Raw genomic sequence first — 15078 nt, forward strand, 5'->3', positions numbered from 1 at the left:
ACGAGTCCCATCTGCCTGCGCTTGGTCCATATCCCTCCAAACCTTTCCTATTTATGAACTTATCCAAACGTCTTTTACATGTTGTAACTGTACCTGCATCCATACATGAACGATTCTATGCAAAAATTTGCCCCTCATGTCCTTTTTAAATATTGCTCCTCTCACGTTAAAAATATGCCCCATCGTTTTGAACTCTCCCACCCTAGGTAAACAACCCTGGTCATTCACCTTATCTATGCCCCTCATGATTTCACAAACCTCGGTAAGGTCACCCCTCAATCTCCCACGCTCCAGTGAAAAAAGTCCCAGTCTTTCCAGTCTATTCTTATATCTCAAACCCTCTATATCCAGCAACATCCTAGTAAATCTTTTCTGAACCCTCTCCAGTTTAATAATCTCTTTCCTCTAACAGGGTGACCAGAATTACACACAATACTCCATAAGAGGCCTCACCAACATCCTGTTTAACCTCAACATGACATTCCACTTCTTATATTCAAAGTTCTGAACAATGATGGCAAGTGTGCTAAATGTCTTCTTAACCACTCTGTCTACCTGTGACATAAATCTCAAAGAATTGTATACCTGAACCCCTAGGCCTCTCTGTTCTACAACACTACCCAGGGTCTATCATTAATTTTGTATGAGTCCTTTCTTTTTTTATTATCAAAGTGCAATATCTCATATTTATCCAAATTAAACTCCGTCTGCTACTCTTCAGTCCAGTGACCCAATCAATCAAGATTTCTTTATGGTCTTAGACAACTTTCTTCACTGTCCATTATTCCACCAATTTTTGGTGTCATCTGAAAATTTACTTATCATGCCTCTTTTATTCTCATTCAAGTGATTGATATAAATGACAAACAAAAGTGGACCCAATACCAATCCCTGTGGAACACCCCTGGTCACTGGCCTCCAGTCCAAAAAAGTAATCCTCGACAACCATCCTCTGACTCCTACCACAAAGCCTGTTTTGTAATAATTGGCAAGCTCACACTGAATCCCGTATGATCCAAATTTACTAATTAATCTATCATGCAGAACCTTATCAAATGCTTTACTAAAATCTAAGTAAATAACGTCTTCTGCTCTGCCCTCAATCTTTTTGGTTACTTCACTAAAAAATTTAATCCAGTTTGTGAGACACAATTTTCCTCGCACATGACCATGCAGATTAGCCCCAATCAATACCAGTATTGTAGCTCTCCTCAAACAGCTTGGCTGTGGACAACCTAGTAGAATCGAGTTGGAAAATAATTTCTTGGTAAATACCTAACATTTTCTTCTGACCCAATAATGTTTTACTGCATAAGGTCATAAAAAAAAAAGGGCAAAGGAACCTCATGTTGATGTTTAACTATTCCCACCCTCACCATGCCTCAGCTTATGAGTCATGTTGAGAACCATTTATACAGAGCACATTGGAAAACGTTTAGTCAGTTAAATAAAACTGACAGGAAGGGGATGGACACAGGACTAGAAACATTAGTTGTTTTTTTCTCTCTCGACAGATGCTGCTAGCTTTGCTGAGTTTCTCCAATGTTTTTAGTATTTTTCTTTCAACTTATATTCATTTATTCATTCATGGAATGTAGGCATTGTCGGCTGGGCTAACCCATGCCTAGTTGCCACTGAGAATGTGATGGTGAGCAGCCAAATGAGATTTGGAAATATCACGGACATTTGAAATTTTCTACATCAAGAAAGCACTGGAATCCCTTGACGCTACAGATATTCAAGGCTGATTTTGTTAAAGTTTTGACTTACAAGGCAATCAAGTAACATGGGCGTAGAGAATAAAATGGTGTTGAGGCCATAATCAAATCAATCATGATCTTATTGAAGAGGGAAACAGGCTCATGAGGCCAAAATTTCCTACTCCTATTTCTTTATAAATAATTAGCATAAATATTAGTTCATATATTTTGTAACCAACCCTAAAACTATTATTTTCTTTATTCCATAAGTCCTGTTCTGAGTATTATTCTAAAGTTGATATTGGAATAATATTCTATTGAATTGATTGGGAAATCATCCATAACTAGTACTGGTATTAATCCAGAAACTCAGGTAATGTTTTGGGGACCCAAGTTCAAATCCCAGTGCAGCAGATGGTGGAATTTGAATGCAATTTTTAAAAATCTGGAATTAAGAATCTACCGATGATCGTTGATTTGTCAGAAAAATCAATCTGGCTCACTACTATCATTCCGGCAATTCTTACCTGGTCTGGCCAACATTGGATTCCAGAGTCACGGAAATGTGGTTGACTCTCAAATGCCATTTGAAATGGCTGAACAAGCCACTCAGTTGTATCAATGATTGCAAGTCTCAACAAAAAAAAATGAAACTAAGTGGAGCAGGTGGCATCAGGAAAGACAAGGGAAGAAACAGCCCTGTCGACCCTGCAAAGTCCTCCTTACCAATATCTGGCAGCTAGTGTCATAATTGGGAGCGCTGGCTCACAGACTAGTTAACCAACAGCATGACATAGTCATACCCATGGAATCATACCTAGAGTCACTAGGAATAATGTGGTAAGTAACTCACCTCCTGACTCCCCAAAGCCTGTCCACCCTCTACAAGGCACAAGTCAGAAGCATGATCCAGTCCAACAACATTCAAGAAGCTTGACATCACCCAGGACAATGCATGACTTCTTCAAGTATCCACTCCCATCACCACCAATGCTCAGTGGCAGCTGTGTGTACTATCTGTAAGATTCACTGCAGAAATTCACCAAAGATTCTTAGAATACCACCTTACAAATCCATGACCACTTCCATCTAGAAAGACAGGGCAGCAGAAAGATGGAAACATCTCCACCTTCAAGCTCTCCTCCAAGCTACTCACCACCCTAACTTGGATATATATTGCCATTGTGCCTGGGACGAAATCCTGGAATTACGTCCCGAAGAGCCTGGTGGGTCAACCTGCAACACATGTACTGCAGCAGTTCAAGGACAAGGAGGGATTGGCAATAAATGCTGGCTGGCCAGTGATGCCCACATCCCACGAATGAATAAAGTAAAATTGCAAAATAAGGCAAGAGAAAGACTGTTACTGTCGATGATGCTACGCTTGCCCATAGGCTGCAGTGGAGAGATTCCAAAGGACCTCTAACCCCAAGCAATCATAATAGGAATTTCCATTCTTAACACAATTAGTTTTGCTGTAAAAACCCATGAAAAATGTTAAACCATCTTAAACAATGTGTAACCAGGTTTTTAATGTCATACTAGCTTCATAATTATTGCTAGTCATCCCCAGTGATCTGGAGAAATTAAACTTATGTTCAGGGAATGCCAAATTTCTCCACTCTGATTAAAAACTAATTATTTAAAATTCGTGCTTTTCTAAGAATTTTGGGCACATCCATTTTAGCCACTATCCAATACAGTCATGCTTTCATTTTCCTTTACAAAAATTTGAATTAAAAGTGAAGAAGTTCTACAGCTTTTTAATTCCCAGTTTGGAGAAGGTGAATACATCAACCTGAATGTTTGCCTATCTGCTTGCTCATATCACTATTGCAACTCCAGATTTAATCTGCCATGGTAAAAGGAGAAACCAATGCCAGAGATCACTTGACATCAGTAGACAGATCGATTCAAGGTCAGTGGCAATATCCAGAAACAGCCTCGCCACTTAACCATGCCCTACATTGTCATTTCTGGTTTGTGGCCTTTAATTGCCTTTGCTGCCTTTTTGCTGTTTCTTCACTCCATTTAAATTGAGTCTATATCTGGCTCTTCAAATTTGAGATCAATATATTAATGAGAACGGATCTTATGTTTTATTACCTTACCTGCTTTGTCTTTTCACCAACTCTTCTTAAAGACAGAAGGATTATGAGGCCAACTAGGTTCAAGGCACTCAGTTGGTTTTTCATGTAAAAATTATAGATCAGGAGCGTAGCCCACCCTTATTATTTGTTTACATATGGGAACATAATTTTCATTTACCACATTTTCATTTGGCACACTTCTTCTTAGATTGCTAAACCAGTGATATCTATCCCCTACAACACACCAGATTTTAAAGGAACTGTTTTTAAAATTTAGTTCAACACGAAATTATAGCAGTTAATCAGTTTTGCTAATATTTGCATATTGTATAAAGATACTGGTTAAAGAGTTTACTTTTCATCTCTTCCCCAAAATTCCAAGAGCGGTTAAAATCCTGTTTGGTCTTCTTCAATTCGTCTTCCAGTTGGTGAATTTGTGTAGAATTCTGACTAAGCTTGTTGCTCAAGCAGTTTCTTTCTTCCTGAGTACTCTGTAATTAGAAAATTGTTTGCAAAATTTGATTTGATTTAAATTGATAATGTGAATAAATAGCTAAATTTAAAAATGTGAAGTGTGTAAAAGAAAATGGTCACTGATAACTGTTCCTATTCAGTTTCTCCCAAAGGAAATAAAAGCAAAAAAAAGTAAGACCTCTAGCTTCTACCATGCCTAATTCATTTGCCACTCAAACCACCACCAACAGGTCATTTCCAAACTCAAACACTCTAATGCTCTTCAATGACATTTTTTGTGGTTTGTTAAGGTTATTGTGCAATGAGAGGATTAATTAACAACATTGTGGTGCAAGATCCTTTGGGAAATACTGACCATAATAAGGTAGAATTCTTCAGTAAGATCAAGAGAGACACAATTAAAGCTGAGACTAGGGTCCTAACTTTGATGCTATGACGCATGCATTGGCTAGGGTAAGCTAGCCAAGGATACCTAAAGGGTTGACACTGTGGATAGGCAATGGCAGGCATTTAAAGAGCACATGGATGAACTTTAACAAATGTACATCCCTGTCTGGCTTAAGGGTAAAACAGGCAAGATGACTCGACCATGGCTAATAAAGGAAATCAGGGATAGTGTTAAAGCCAGAATAAGGAGCAAACCTGAGGACTGGAGAAATTTAAAATTCAGCAGAGGAGGACAAAGGGGTTAATTTGCAAAAGGAACGATAGAATATAAAAGTAAGCTCGCAGAAGACATAAAAACTGACTACAAAAGCTTTGAAAGATATGTTAAGTGAAAACGACTGGCAAATCTGTTAGAAACAGGTGAATTCATAATGGACAACAAAGAGATGACATACCAGTTGAATAAATACTTTGGATCCATCTTCACAAAGGAGGAAACAAATAACATTCTAGAAATGTTAGGGGACAGAAAATCAAGTATGAAGGAGGAACTTAAAGAAATCCTGATTAGTCAGGAAATGCTTTAGAGAAACTGAAGGGATTAAAACCTGGTAAGTCCCCAAGACCTGATGCTCTCCATCCTAGAGTACTTAAGGAAGTGGACCTAGAAATAGCAGACACATTGGTGACCACTTTCCAGCATTCTACAGACACTGGAAGAGTTCCAATGGAATAGAGGGTAGCTAATGTAATCCCACGTTTTAAAAAAGGAGGAAGAGAGAAAACAGGGAATTATTGGCTGGTTAGCCTGACATCAATGGTGGGGAAAATTCCAGAGTCAGTTATGAAGGATATAATAACTGAGCATTTGGTGACAGAAAAACTCCAAATGAGCATGGATTCACTAAAGGGAAATCATGCTTGATAATTTGTTTTTGAGGATGTGACCAGTAGAGTGGACATGGGTGAATCAGTGAGTTTTGAGTATCCGGACTTTCGAAATGTTTTTGACAAGGTTCCACACAAGAGGTTAGTCAGAAAAATGAATGGTCATAGCATCTGAAGTAATGTTTGGACATGGATAATGAACTGGTTGGCAAACAGGAAGCAGAGAGTTAGAGCGGCAGTCAGTGACGAATGGGATATTGCAGGGTTCAGTCTAGGACCCTAGCTGTTCACAATATACTTTAATGATTTGGACGAAAGAATTGAATTCAATATCTTCAAATCTGCAGATGACACTAAGCTAAGTGGCAGTGTATGCTTAAGGAGGATGTTAAGAGGCTGCAGGGTGACTTGGACACACTGGCTGAGTGGGCAGGTAGTTATATAATGTAGATAAATGTGAGGTTAGCTATTTCAGTCACAAAAATCGGAAGGCAGATTACATGAATGGTGGGGTTTTGAGAAAGGCAAGATGCAAGAAGTCTTGGTTGTCGTGGTGCAACAGTCGCTGAAGGTTGGCATGCAAATGCAGTAGGCAGAGAGAAAGGCTAATAGCATGGTGGCCTTCATAGCAAGAGGATTTGGATATAGCAGTAGGGATGTCTTGCTGCAGTTATACAGGATCTTAGTGAGGCCACACATTGGGAATCGTGTGCAGATTTGGTCTTCTATTCTTAGGAAAGATATTCTTGCTATTGAGGAAGTCCAGTGAAGCTTCATCAGACTGATTCCCAGGATGGCAGGATTGAAATATGAAGAAAGATTAGATCAATAGGCCTTGTATTTGTTGGAATGTAGGAGAATGAGAGGGATCTGATAGAAATATATAAATCCTGATGGGACTGGACAGGTTAGATGCAGGGAGAATGTTCCTGATGTTGGGGAAGTTCAGAACTAGGGGTCACAGTCTAAGAATAAAGAGTAAGCCATTCAGGATGGAGATGAGGAAGAATTTCTTCATTCAAGAGTGGTGAACCAGTAGAATTCTCTACCACAGAAATCTGTTGGGGCCAATTTGTTAGATATATTTAAGAGGGAGCTGGATGTGTTCCTTGCAGCTAAAGGGTTCAAGGAGTATGGGGAGAAAGTAGGAATGTGATACTGAAATTGCATGATCAGCCATAATCATATTGAATGGTAGTTTAGGCTCAAAGGCCAAATGGCCTACTCCTGCACCAAGTTTCTATGAAATCATCAAGTGCCTAGATAAGGTGAATGATAGGGTGGGAAGATCAAAACTAGGAGGCATATTTTTAAGGTGAGAGGAAAAAGATTTAAAAATGACATAAGCAACTATTTCTTTTAGACAGAGAGTAATGAGTGTGCGAAACTGCCAGAGAATGTGCTGGATGTATGTACAGTTACATTTAAAAGACATTTGAATAAGTTCATGAATAATAAAGGTTTGGTGAGATATGGGCCAAGAGCAGGCAGGTGGGACTAGTTTATTTTGGGAACATGGTCGGTGTGGACTGGTTGGACTAAAGGGTCTGTATTCATGTTATATGATCTACGACTCTACTCTTATGAGATACCTATTCTTCACTTTGAAGTTTTGGCTCATGCAAAATGCAGTAATTTGCATCGTCCTATTCATCAATTACCCTGGCCCTCCATACCTTACATTAGTTCTCTTGCCCTATCATTGCTCAAAATTTTACATGTTAACCTTATATAGAATTATCTCTTCATTTCTTCACAACCTCCAAGCCTGACAACCCCCCCACTTGCACAACCAAATGCTCTGTTCCTGACTTAGTCTCTTATGCAGTATCTATCCTTTTCTGCCTGCCCCTGTAGCTGGCTAGGCATTGAGGTAAAATTATAAGAAAGCAAATGCTAGAAATCTGAAACAAAAAAAATGAGACGCCTGGAGAATCTCAGCAGGTCTGGCAGCATCTTTGGAGAGAAAATAGAGTTAACATTTCAAATCCAGTTGAGGCTGCTATCCTTTAAGCATCTCCAAGTGTCTGCCATCCTTTAAGCATTATAACTTTCTAAAGTCCTTTGGTTCAGAGTAATTTTTCCTCAAGCCTCAGTGATATACCTAGAGTGTTTTCTGCCCCAAGACTCTGTTTAAAAGCAAGTTACCATTGATATGACAGGTATATTGAATATCAATGATATAGTCTGCCTCATTCTTTGAATGCTGTCTAGCTTCTATATATGAAACAGTGTAAGAACATTCATTGAGAAAAGGGAAGTGCACACTCATTCAATAAACTAAAATGCCAAGCAGAATGTTCATTCTTCCAAAAAAGTTTGAATTCCTTACTAAATCTTACTTCGAGTTTTTTTTTCAAGTCATTTTCCTTTGTCTGATTTTCCTTTAGCATTTGGTTAGAACGAGATAATTGTTGCTTGATTTCATCCAGTTCTCTTTCTAGTTTTTGTTTGTGTGCTGTTACCTGTAATTAAAATTTCAAATGTTAAAAGCCTTTTGATCATTTTTTATCCTTAAATTAAATGAAAATATTTTATAAGATCAGTTTTCTTAATTTGAAAGTAATTAAACCTTATTGAATGGACATTATAATGAATGGACTGTAAATCCCAGTTCTCAAACACTTTGTGCACCAAAATGAGAAATTTGCATGTAGTTTGAATCATAGCTCACATTTCTTTTGAAGCATAACAGAGGAATTCAATATCCAGACATTGTTAGAGTTACTGCTTAAAAGTTGAGCAAACGAGTCTAAATTTGTTTTTAAGTGCATTCATTCAGATGGTTCAACACTGCAAGTTGTACACATTAGACACCTGAGTTGAGTCCAAAATTACATACTTTATCACTCTCCAACTGTAGACCATTATAATCATTTTTAGCTTGCTGTAACTCCTGGTTCAGCTTATTTTTCATTTGGTTGAATTGTTGGTCCAGGCTCTGCAGGGAGTGTTGTTGATGAGAAAGCTCCTATGAAAGATATAAAATTTAGAGATTAAGTATACACATACATCTATATAAAGGAGCCCTGGCAAAGCTGGAGCTTTGGGAACTAGGGTGAAATCTCTTCATTCATTTAAATCATATCTAGTACAAAGGAAGATTGTTGTGGTTGTTGGAGGTCAATTATCACAAGCGCAAAATATCACTGAAGCAGTTGTTAGTGAGACTTGAACAGATGTTCCAGCCCAAAAAGGTAGGGACACTGCCACTGTGCCACAAGAGCCCAATGAATTTCTTAAGTTAGATACCTTCTATTCAAGCTCTTTGGAAATATTATTCCACACCTCTGGAGCAGGTGGGATTTGAATCTGGGTCTCCTGGTTTAGAGGTAGGGGCACTATCATTGCATCCCAAGACTGTCAGACCCAATGATTTTCAGTTGCCTCATTAATCATTTTCCATCCACCATAAGATCAGAGGTGGGCATGCTTGTTGATGATAGCAAAGTTCAGATACTGAAGTAGCCCACGTCAAACTGCAGGAAAACTGGACAACATCCAGACTTGGACTCTTAAGTGGCAGGTAATATTCATGCTGCAAAAGTGCAAAGCGTTGACCATCTCCAACATGAGAGAATATAACCATTTCTCCTTAACATTCAATGGCATTAACATTTCTTGCAGTTACCATTGATCAGAAACTACACTGGATCCGTCAGATTGATACTACAGCTACAAGAGCAGATTAGAGACTGAAAATTAAGCAATGAATAGTGAACTTCCTGACTCTTCAAACCCTGCCCAGGCATGAGTCAGGAGTTTCACTGAATGATCTCCACTTGCCTGATTGAGTGCAGCTCCAACCACACCTTTGAAGGTCAGCATCACCGAGGAGAAAGCAACCAGCTTGACTGGCACTCCATTTAGGACCTTCCACATTCATTCCCTCCACCACTGACATAAATTAACAGCAAAGTGTAGCATCTCCAAGATGTACTGAACTAATTCAAAAAGACTCCTTCAACAGCATATTCCAAATCTCTGGTCTGGATTGCCTAGAATTACAGGGAACAGATACATGGGAACCCCACTACCTGAAAGTTTCTTTCCAAGGCACACACCACCCTGACTTGGCCCATTCCTTTACTGTCACTGGGACAAAATCTGGAAGCTTATAGTGCCTACATCATATGGAAAGCAGAATTTCAAGGCAGCAGCTCACCACCATCTTATCAAGGACAAAGCCAGAATTTGTTGCCTGTTGGCCACCACACTTGAGAAGGTCATGTCTATTTTTAAACCATAACAATCACCCAAACATGTTACAAGTCACTGAATAATCCATATCCATTTTGTTTGAGGGAGAAAATAGCACAAACAAAAAGCAATGGGAATTAATGGAGCGGTCTGAGAGTGAAGAGAAGAAGCAGCACCCACCTGCATGTTTTGTTCTGCAATGAGGGAATAATGATGACCACTTTGAGAAGATACATCACTGAGGACAATTGTTTCCCCACTTCCTTTCAATTCTAGAAACTAGCCCTGCTCTGTCCACTCTCCAGTCATGCTCAATGCCAGATGAAGCTCCACTAGGTTATTCGTGCCTAGAATTTTGTGCACTAGTGTTTAAGGCAAAGATATACTTCAGTTCTTGACACACCACTCTGAACTATTGAAGTTTTAAACAATTACGGAAAAGCCCCCAAAACTCAGACAGTGCATTAGCAGCGAGAAGAAATCATCCTTTGTTAGAGACAAAAAAGTTGCAGATGCTGGAATCAATGCTGGATGGAAGAACACAGCAAGTCAGGCAGCATCAGGAGGTGGAGAAGTCAACGTTTTGGGTGTAGCCCTTCTTCAGGACCATCCAGAACAAAAGATCCAGCAACTAATTATCAACTGGTTGCTGATCCCTTTGGATAACACTTGGGTGGGGTGGGTTTGCAAGGGAAGATTTTGTAAATTCAATGGTACGAAGGGACATGTGATGCTAAGGAAGCACACACACTGCAGTGTGGAATTAAAAAATGGCACTGATGTCAAAACATCAATACACATTTGCCTGTTTTATGTGTTCCCAGTTGTTTTTAGTTTGCCTGTGCACACCTTTGTAATTGCACGGTCCAGTGCACTTTCTATTCAAACTATAAACATGATCTTGACAATTGAGGAGATCCACAAAAATAGGTGCTAATAGAGCCCTTTTTGATCTTTGATCTCAACGTAATGGCTAGTTTTTACGGATCATTCTGGTCCTGCCCCATTCGGCTAGAAAGTCAGCAATGAGCACACACACCATACTGTTGGCTGTACTTTAGCAATTGATGATCAGAATCAGCATTAATTGCTATACCATAAGACTTCTGCTCTATCTTGAGGGTAAGTCTTGCTTCAGAGAGCTGGAAGGATGTAAGCTCTGTAGTCCCAGCAGCATCACAAAACAACAGTGGCCACTGCTGGGACTACAGGCAGAAACAATGAAGAGAAGCTTGGATGATTAGGTCAATCCAGGCTCTCGCTAGCGCCAGGAAAGCAGTTGCCGGCAAGGAGGGTGGAGGGCCATGATGAGCTGTCAGATGGACCAAGCAAAAGAAGAAACATAATCTGGAGATGGTGCAGCATTGCCTCTGATGGGCATAGTGCTGGACCAATCCCATTGTAGGTAAAATGGTGGCACAGGCAGGATGCGGACTATTAGTTGCTCATTTAAAAACCTCAAAAGCTCCAAGTATGTGCTAGCTGCCACTTCTCTCCCGTCCCTCACAAAATATCAGACAACTTAGGAGTAGGTAGCAGGAAAATCACGCACTGGATTTTACAGCATTCAAACCCATGACTGGATGCATATAGCATCCAAACCATTCATGTATTTAGAATGCGATACATGTAGAAACATAAAGTGATAGAGATGTACAGCATAAATAAAAGGCCTTTGGCTACCCTAACTTTGGCAACATTAATCAAGTCAGGTTGGTAGATGTAGAAAAGCCTCAAGAAATTCATCTCCATGAGTGAACTCCAAGCCACACATATCAGATACAATAGTATATGGAAATTGCATACATATTATAAACTGCTTTTGTCTTCAAACCATAATGCAAACTTTTACTTTAGCGGGTGTTGATTTCAAATAATGCCGAGAGCATTGTTATCACCTGTTGGAAATCCTTTTCCTTATCTTTTAACTTCTGTTCCATGTTGCGTCGTGTACTTTCAGCATTTTGTCTGTGACAACTCAGTTCATCAGATACCTGCTTCAGTTTTTGTTCAACCATCAGACACTAACAAAACCAGAAACAAAAATATGGATGTAACTTTTATATTCTGGAATCGATTCTAGTACCAATACAACCAAGAGCAAATAATTTAAGAAATGTTTAGATTATGGAATATAATGCATAAAATGTGAAATTGAGGTTTCTTATTTGATTTAATGCTACTTATACCTACAAAGATAGACAAGTTGATTTCACAACAGTTCTCACAGTTAGAGCAAATCAGGACATGGAATATTTTGCCTTTTGATTATATAAATCCTCTATTCTTAGCTGAAAATGGTGGCTGGAATCTTCCTGTCACCAATCAGACAAGAGTGGAGGTGGGCTAGCAAAAATAAATAACATGTAATGCAGGTGAAAAACACCATATCTCTCCCCCACCCTGAATTTGTACTTGCAGAATTATATTTTACTTTGCTCAAAAACTGCATGAATCCATGTAAGATTCTGTAAATCCATTTTTTACATTAGAATCAGTCTGACTGTTGTGGCACAGACAGTCTCACACAGGGCAGCTCCCACCTTCAATGCATTATCTGGGCCGACATGACATCAATTGTTAAAGTTCACTTGAGAATGTAACTATTTTAAAAAACGGTTTTGCGATTTTCATATGAAAGAACTGAACCAAACATAGTCATTCTAAAAGATGAGACTTATCAAACAATCCAGATCTTTTTTCAATATATAACTTCAGTTACATCACACTGTAAACGTTTGCGATAAATTCTATCTTACAATCTTATTCTCCACAACCATCTGATGAAGGAGTAGCTCTCCGAAAGCCAGTGCTTCCAAATTTTAGATTAGATTAGATTAGATTACTTACAGTGTGGAAACAGGCCCTTCGGCCCAACAAGTCCACACCGACCCGCCGAAGCACAACCCACCCATACCCCTACATTTACCCCTTACCTAACACTACGGGTAATTTAGCATGGCCAATTCACCTGACCCGCACATCTTTGGACTGTGAGAGGAAATCGGAGCACCCGGAGGAAACCCACGCAGACACAGGGAGAACGTGCAAACTCCACACAGTCAGTCGCCTGAGTCGGGAATTGAACCCGGGTCTCAGGCGCTGTGAGGCAGCAGTGCTAACCACTGTGCCACCGTGCCGCCCACGGTGGTTGTGGTAAGATGGCAGCGGTATCGGGGAGCAGAGGACTGGATATTAGCCTCGCAGCCTTCCAAAGGCAGGATCCGTATAAATGAACCTGTTGGACTATAACCTAATGTTGTGTGATTTTTAAACTTTGAAGCAAATAAGCATGAGATAAGAAGGAGAAAAGCTAACTTGGTAAGATGGGAAGAAAATTGAAAACATAAACTAAAAACAAATACGAAGAGATAGAACAATAAAGAGTAATGTTTAAAACTGATTAATAGTTCAGGAGATACCTGAAATAACAACAGAAAATGCTGAAAGCACTCAGCCAGTCAGACAGCATCGGTGCAGAGAGCAACAAAGATTTTTGTTTAGATTAATGACCTCTTAGAGTACTGATTCTCAGCTTCGGGACGTCTCTGCAGGACCTCCCGAGGATTGTCCTAAACCCAAACATCCACAGCTTCTTCATCAATGACCTTACCTCCATCATAAGGTCAGAATGAAGATGTTCACTGATGATTACACAATGCTCAGCACCATTTGTGACTTCTCAGATACTGTTGCAGCCCACGTTCAAATGTCACAAGATCTGGACAATATGCAGGCTTGGGCAGACAAGTAGCAAGTAACATTTGCACCACACAAATATCAGGCTATGACCATTATCAATAAGAGACAATCAAACCATCACTTTCTGACATTCAATGATGTAACCATTACTAAAATCTATACTAACAACAGCCTAGGAATTAATCGGTGATCATAAACTCAACTGGATTCATCACAAACACAATGGCTACAAGACCAGACCAGAGGCTAGGGATACTGTGGCAAGTAACTAATCTTCTGATTCCCAAAAGCCTGTTCTTCACCCACAAGGCACAAGACAGGAATGTGATGTAATAATCCCCACTTGCCTAGATGAGTGTAGCTCCAACAATGCTCAAGAGGCTTGACACCATCCAGGACAAAGCAGCTCACTTGATTGGCACTACATCCATAAGCATCCACTTCGTCCACCACTGATGCTCAGTAACATCAGTGTGTATCATCTGCAAGATGCAGTGCAGAAATTCATCAAAGATCCTCAGACAGCACTTTCCAAACCCATGACCACATCTAGATGGGCAAGGGCAGTATATACATAATCGAGCATGTGTTACTGGTAAAGCACAGCAGGTCAGGCAGCATCCAAGGAGCAGGAGAATCGACATTTCAGGCAGGAGCCCTTCCTCAGGAATGGGCTTGTGGAGTACAGTGAGAGAGAGATTCACTGAGATCTTTGTTGAGATAGGAGAACTTCTTCAAGGTTGGCATCCTTGGAAGAGGCTTCACAGTCAAGTTAAAATCAACTAGGCGAAAGGGAGGTCTACAGATGCTGGAGATTAGAGTCAAGAAACACATAGCACGTCAGGCAGCATCCAAGGAGCAGGAGAATCAACGTTTTGGGCTGGAGCCCTTCATCAGGAATGATACTTGATGCTTTTCCAGCAACACATACTCGACTCTGATCGCCAGCATCTACAGACCTCACTTTCTCCCAGTGTATACATTGGAACACCACTACCTTCATGTTCCCCTCCTAACTTGGAAACATATCGCTGTTCCTTCACTACCATTGGTATAAATCCTGGCATTCTCTCCCTAACAGCATTGAGGGTATACCTACAGAGCATGGAATGCACCAGTTCAAGTAGTCAGCCCATCATTACCTTCTCAAAGGCAACTAGGAACTGGCAATAAATGCTGGCCAGCCAGTGATGCCCACATCCCATAAATCACTAAGAAAATAGACAAAGATTCCATACCTGAATTAATTATTTCTCTCTTCACAGATGCTGGCTGACATGCTAAATATTTCCAGCATTTTCTAATATGATTTCAAATTTCAAACATCCACAGTACTTTACTAGTTTTTTAAAATCAGGAGAAACATATTCCACTAGAAATCAACAAACTAACCAATAACAATATTATATAGATGAATAAAGACAAAATGAAACTAAGAAAAACACATTGGGAAATACGATGTATTTATACATTTAATACTTTTTGCAATAAAAACTTTGATTTTGCTGGTCTAACTCAAGAATAATTGTCTCGAACAAATGAACTGAACACTGAAATGACATAGTTTTAAAGAATTCATCCGCTTGTTGCGGTCAAACATCAAGTGGTAAAAGGGCAAAAGTAGTCTTCCCCTTCTC

At 39.7% G+C, this 15078-nt stretch overlaps 1 protein-coding gene across 3 annotated transcripts in view; it reads right to left on the minus strand.

The window, feature by feature from the left end:
• Positions 1 to 15078, minus strand: part of cenpf (centromere protein F) — a 94445-nt gene that overhangs the window by 47851 nt on the left and 31516 nt on the right. For all 3 annotated transcript variants that reach the window (XM_060831467.1, XM_060831468.1, XM_060831469.1), the window contains exons 8-11: positions 11638 to 11763; positions 8382 to 8510; positions 7882 to 8004; positions 4146 to 4281 (exon numbers count right to left, since the gene is read on the minus strand). In XM_060831467.1, coding sequence (XP_060687450.1) covers positions 4146 to 4281; positions 7882 to 8004; positions 8382 to 8510; positions 11638 to 11763 — 514 coding nt within the window. The remainder of the gene's footprint in view (positions 1 to 4145; positions 4282 to 7881; positions 8005 to 8381; positions 8511 to 11637; positions 11764 to 15078) is intronic.

The sequence above is a fragment of the Hemiscyllium ocellatum genome, chromosome 10, assembly GCF_020745735.1.
Source record: "Hemiscyllium ocellatum isolate sHemOce1 chromosome 10, sHemOce1.pat.X.cur, whole genome shotgun sequence".
In the NCBI taxonomy this organism is placed as follows: Eukaryota; Metazoa; Chordata; class Chondrichthyes; order Orectolobiformes; family Hemiscylliidae; genus Hemiscyllium; species Hemiscyllium ocellatum.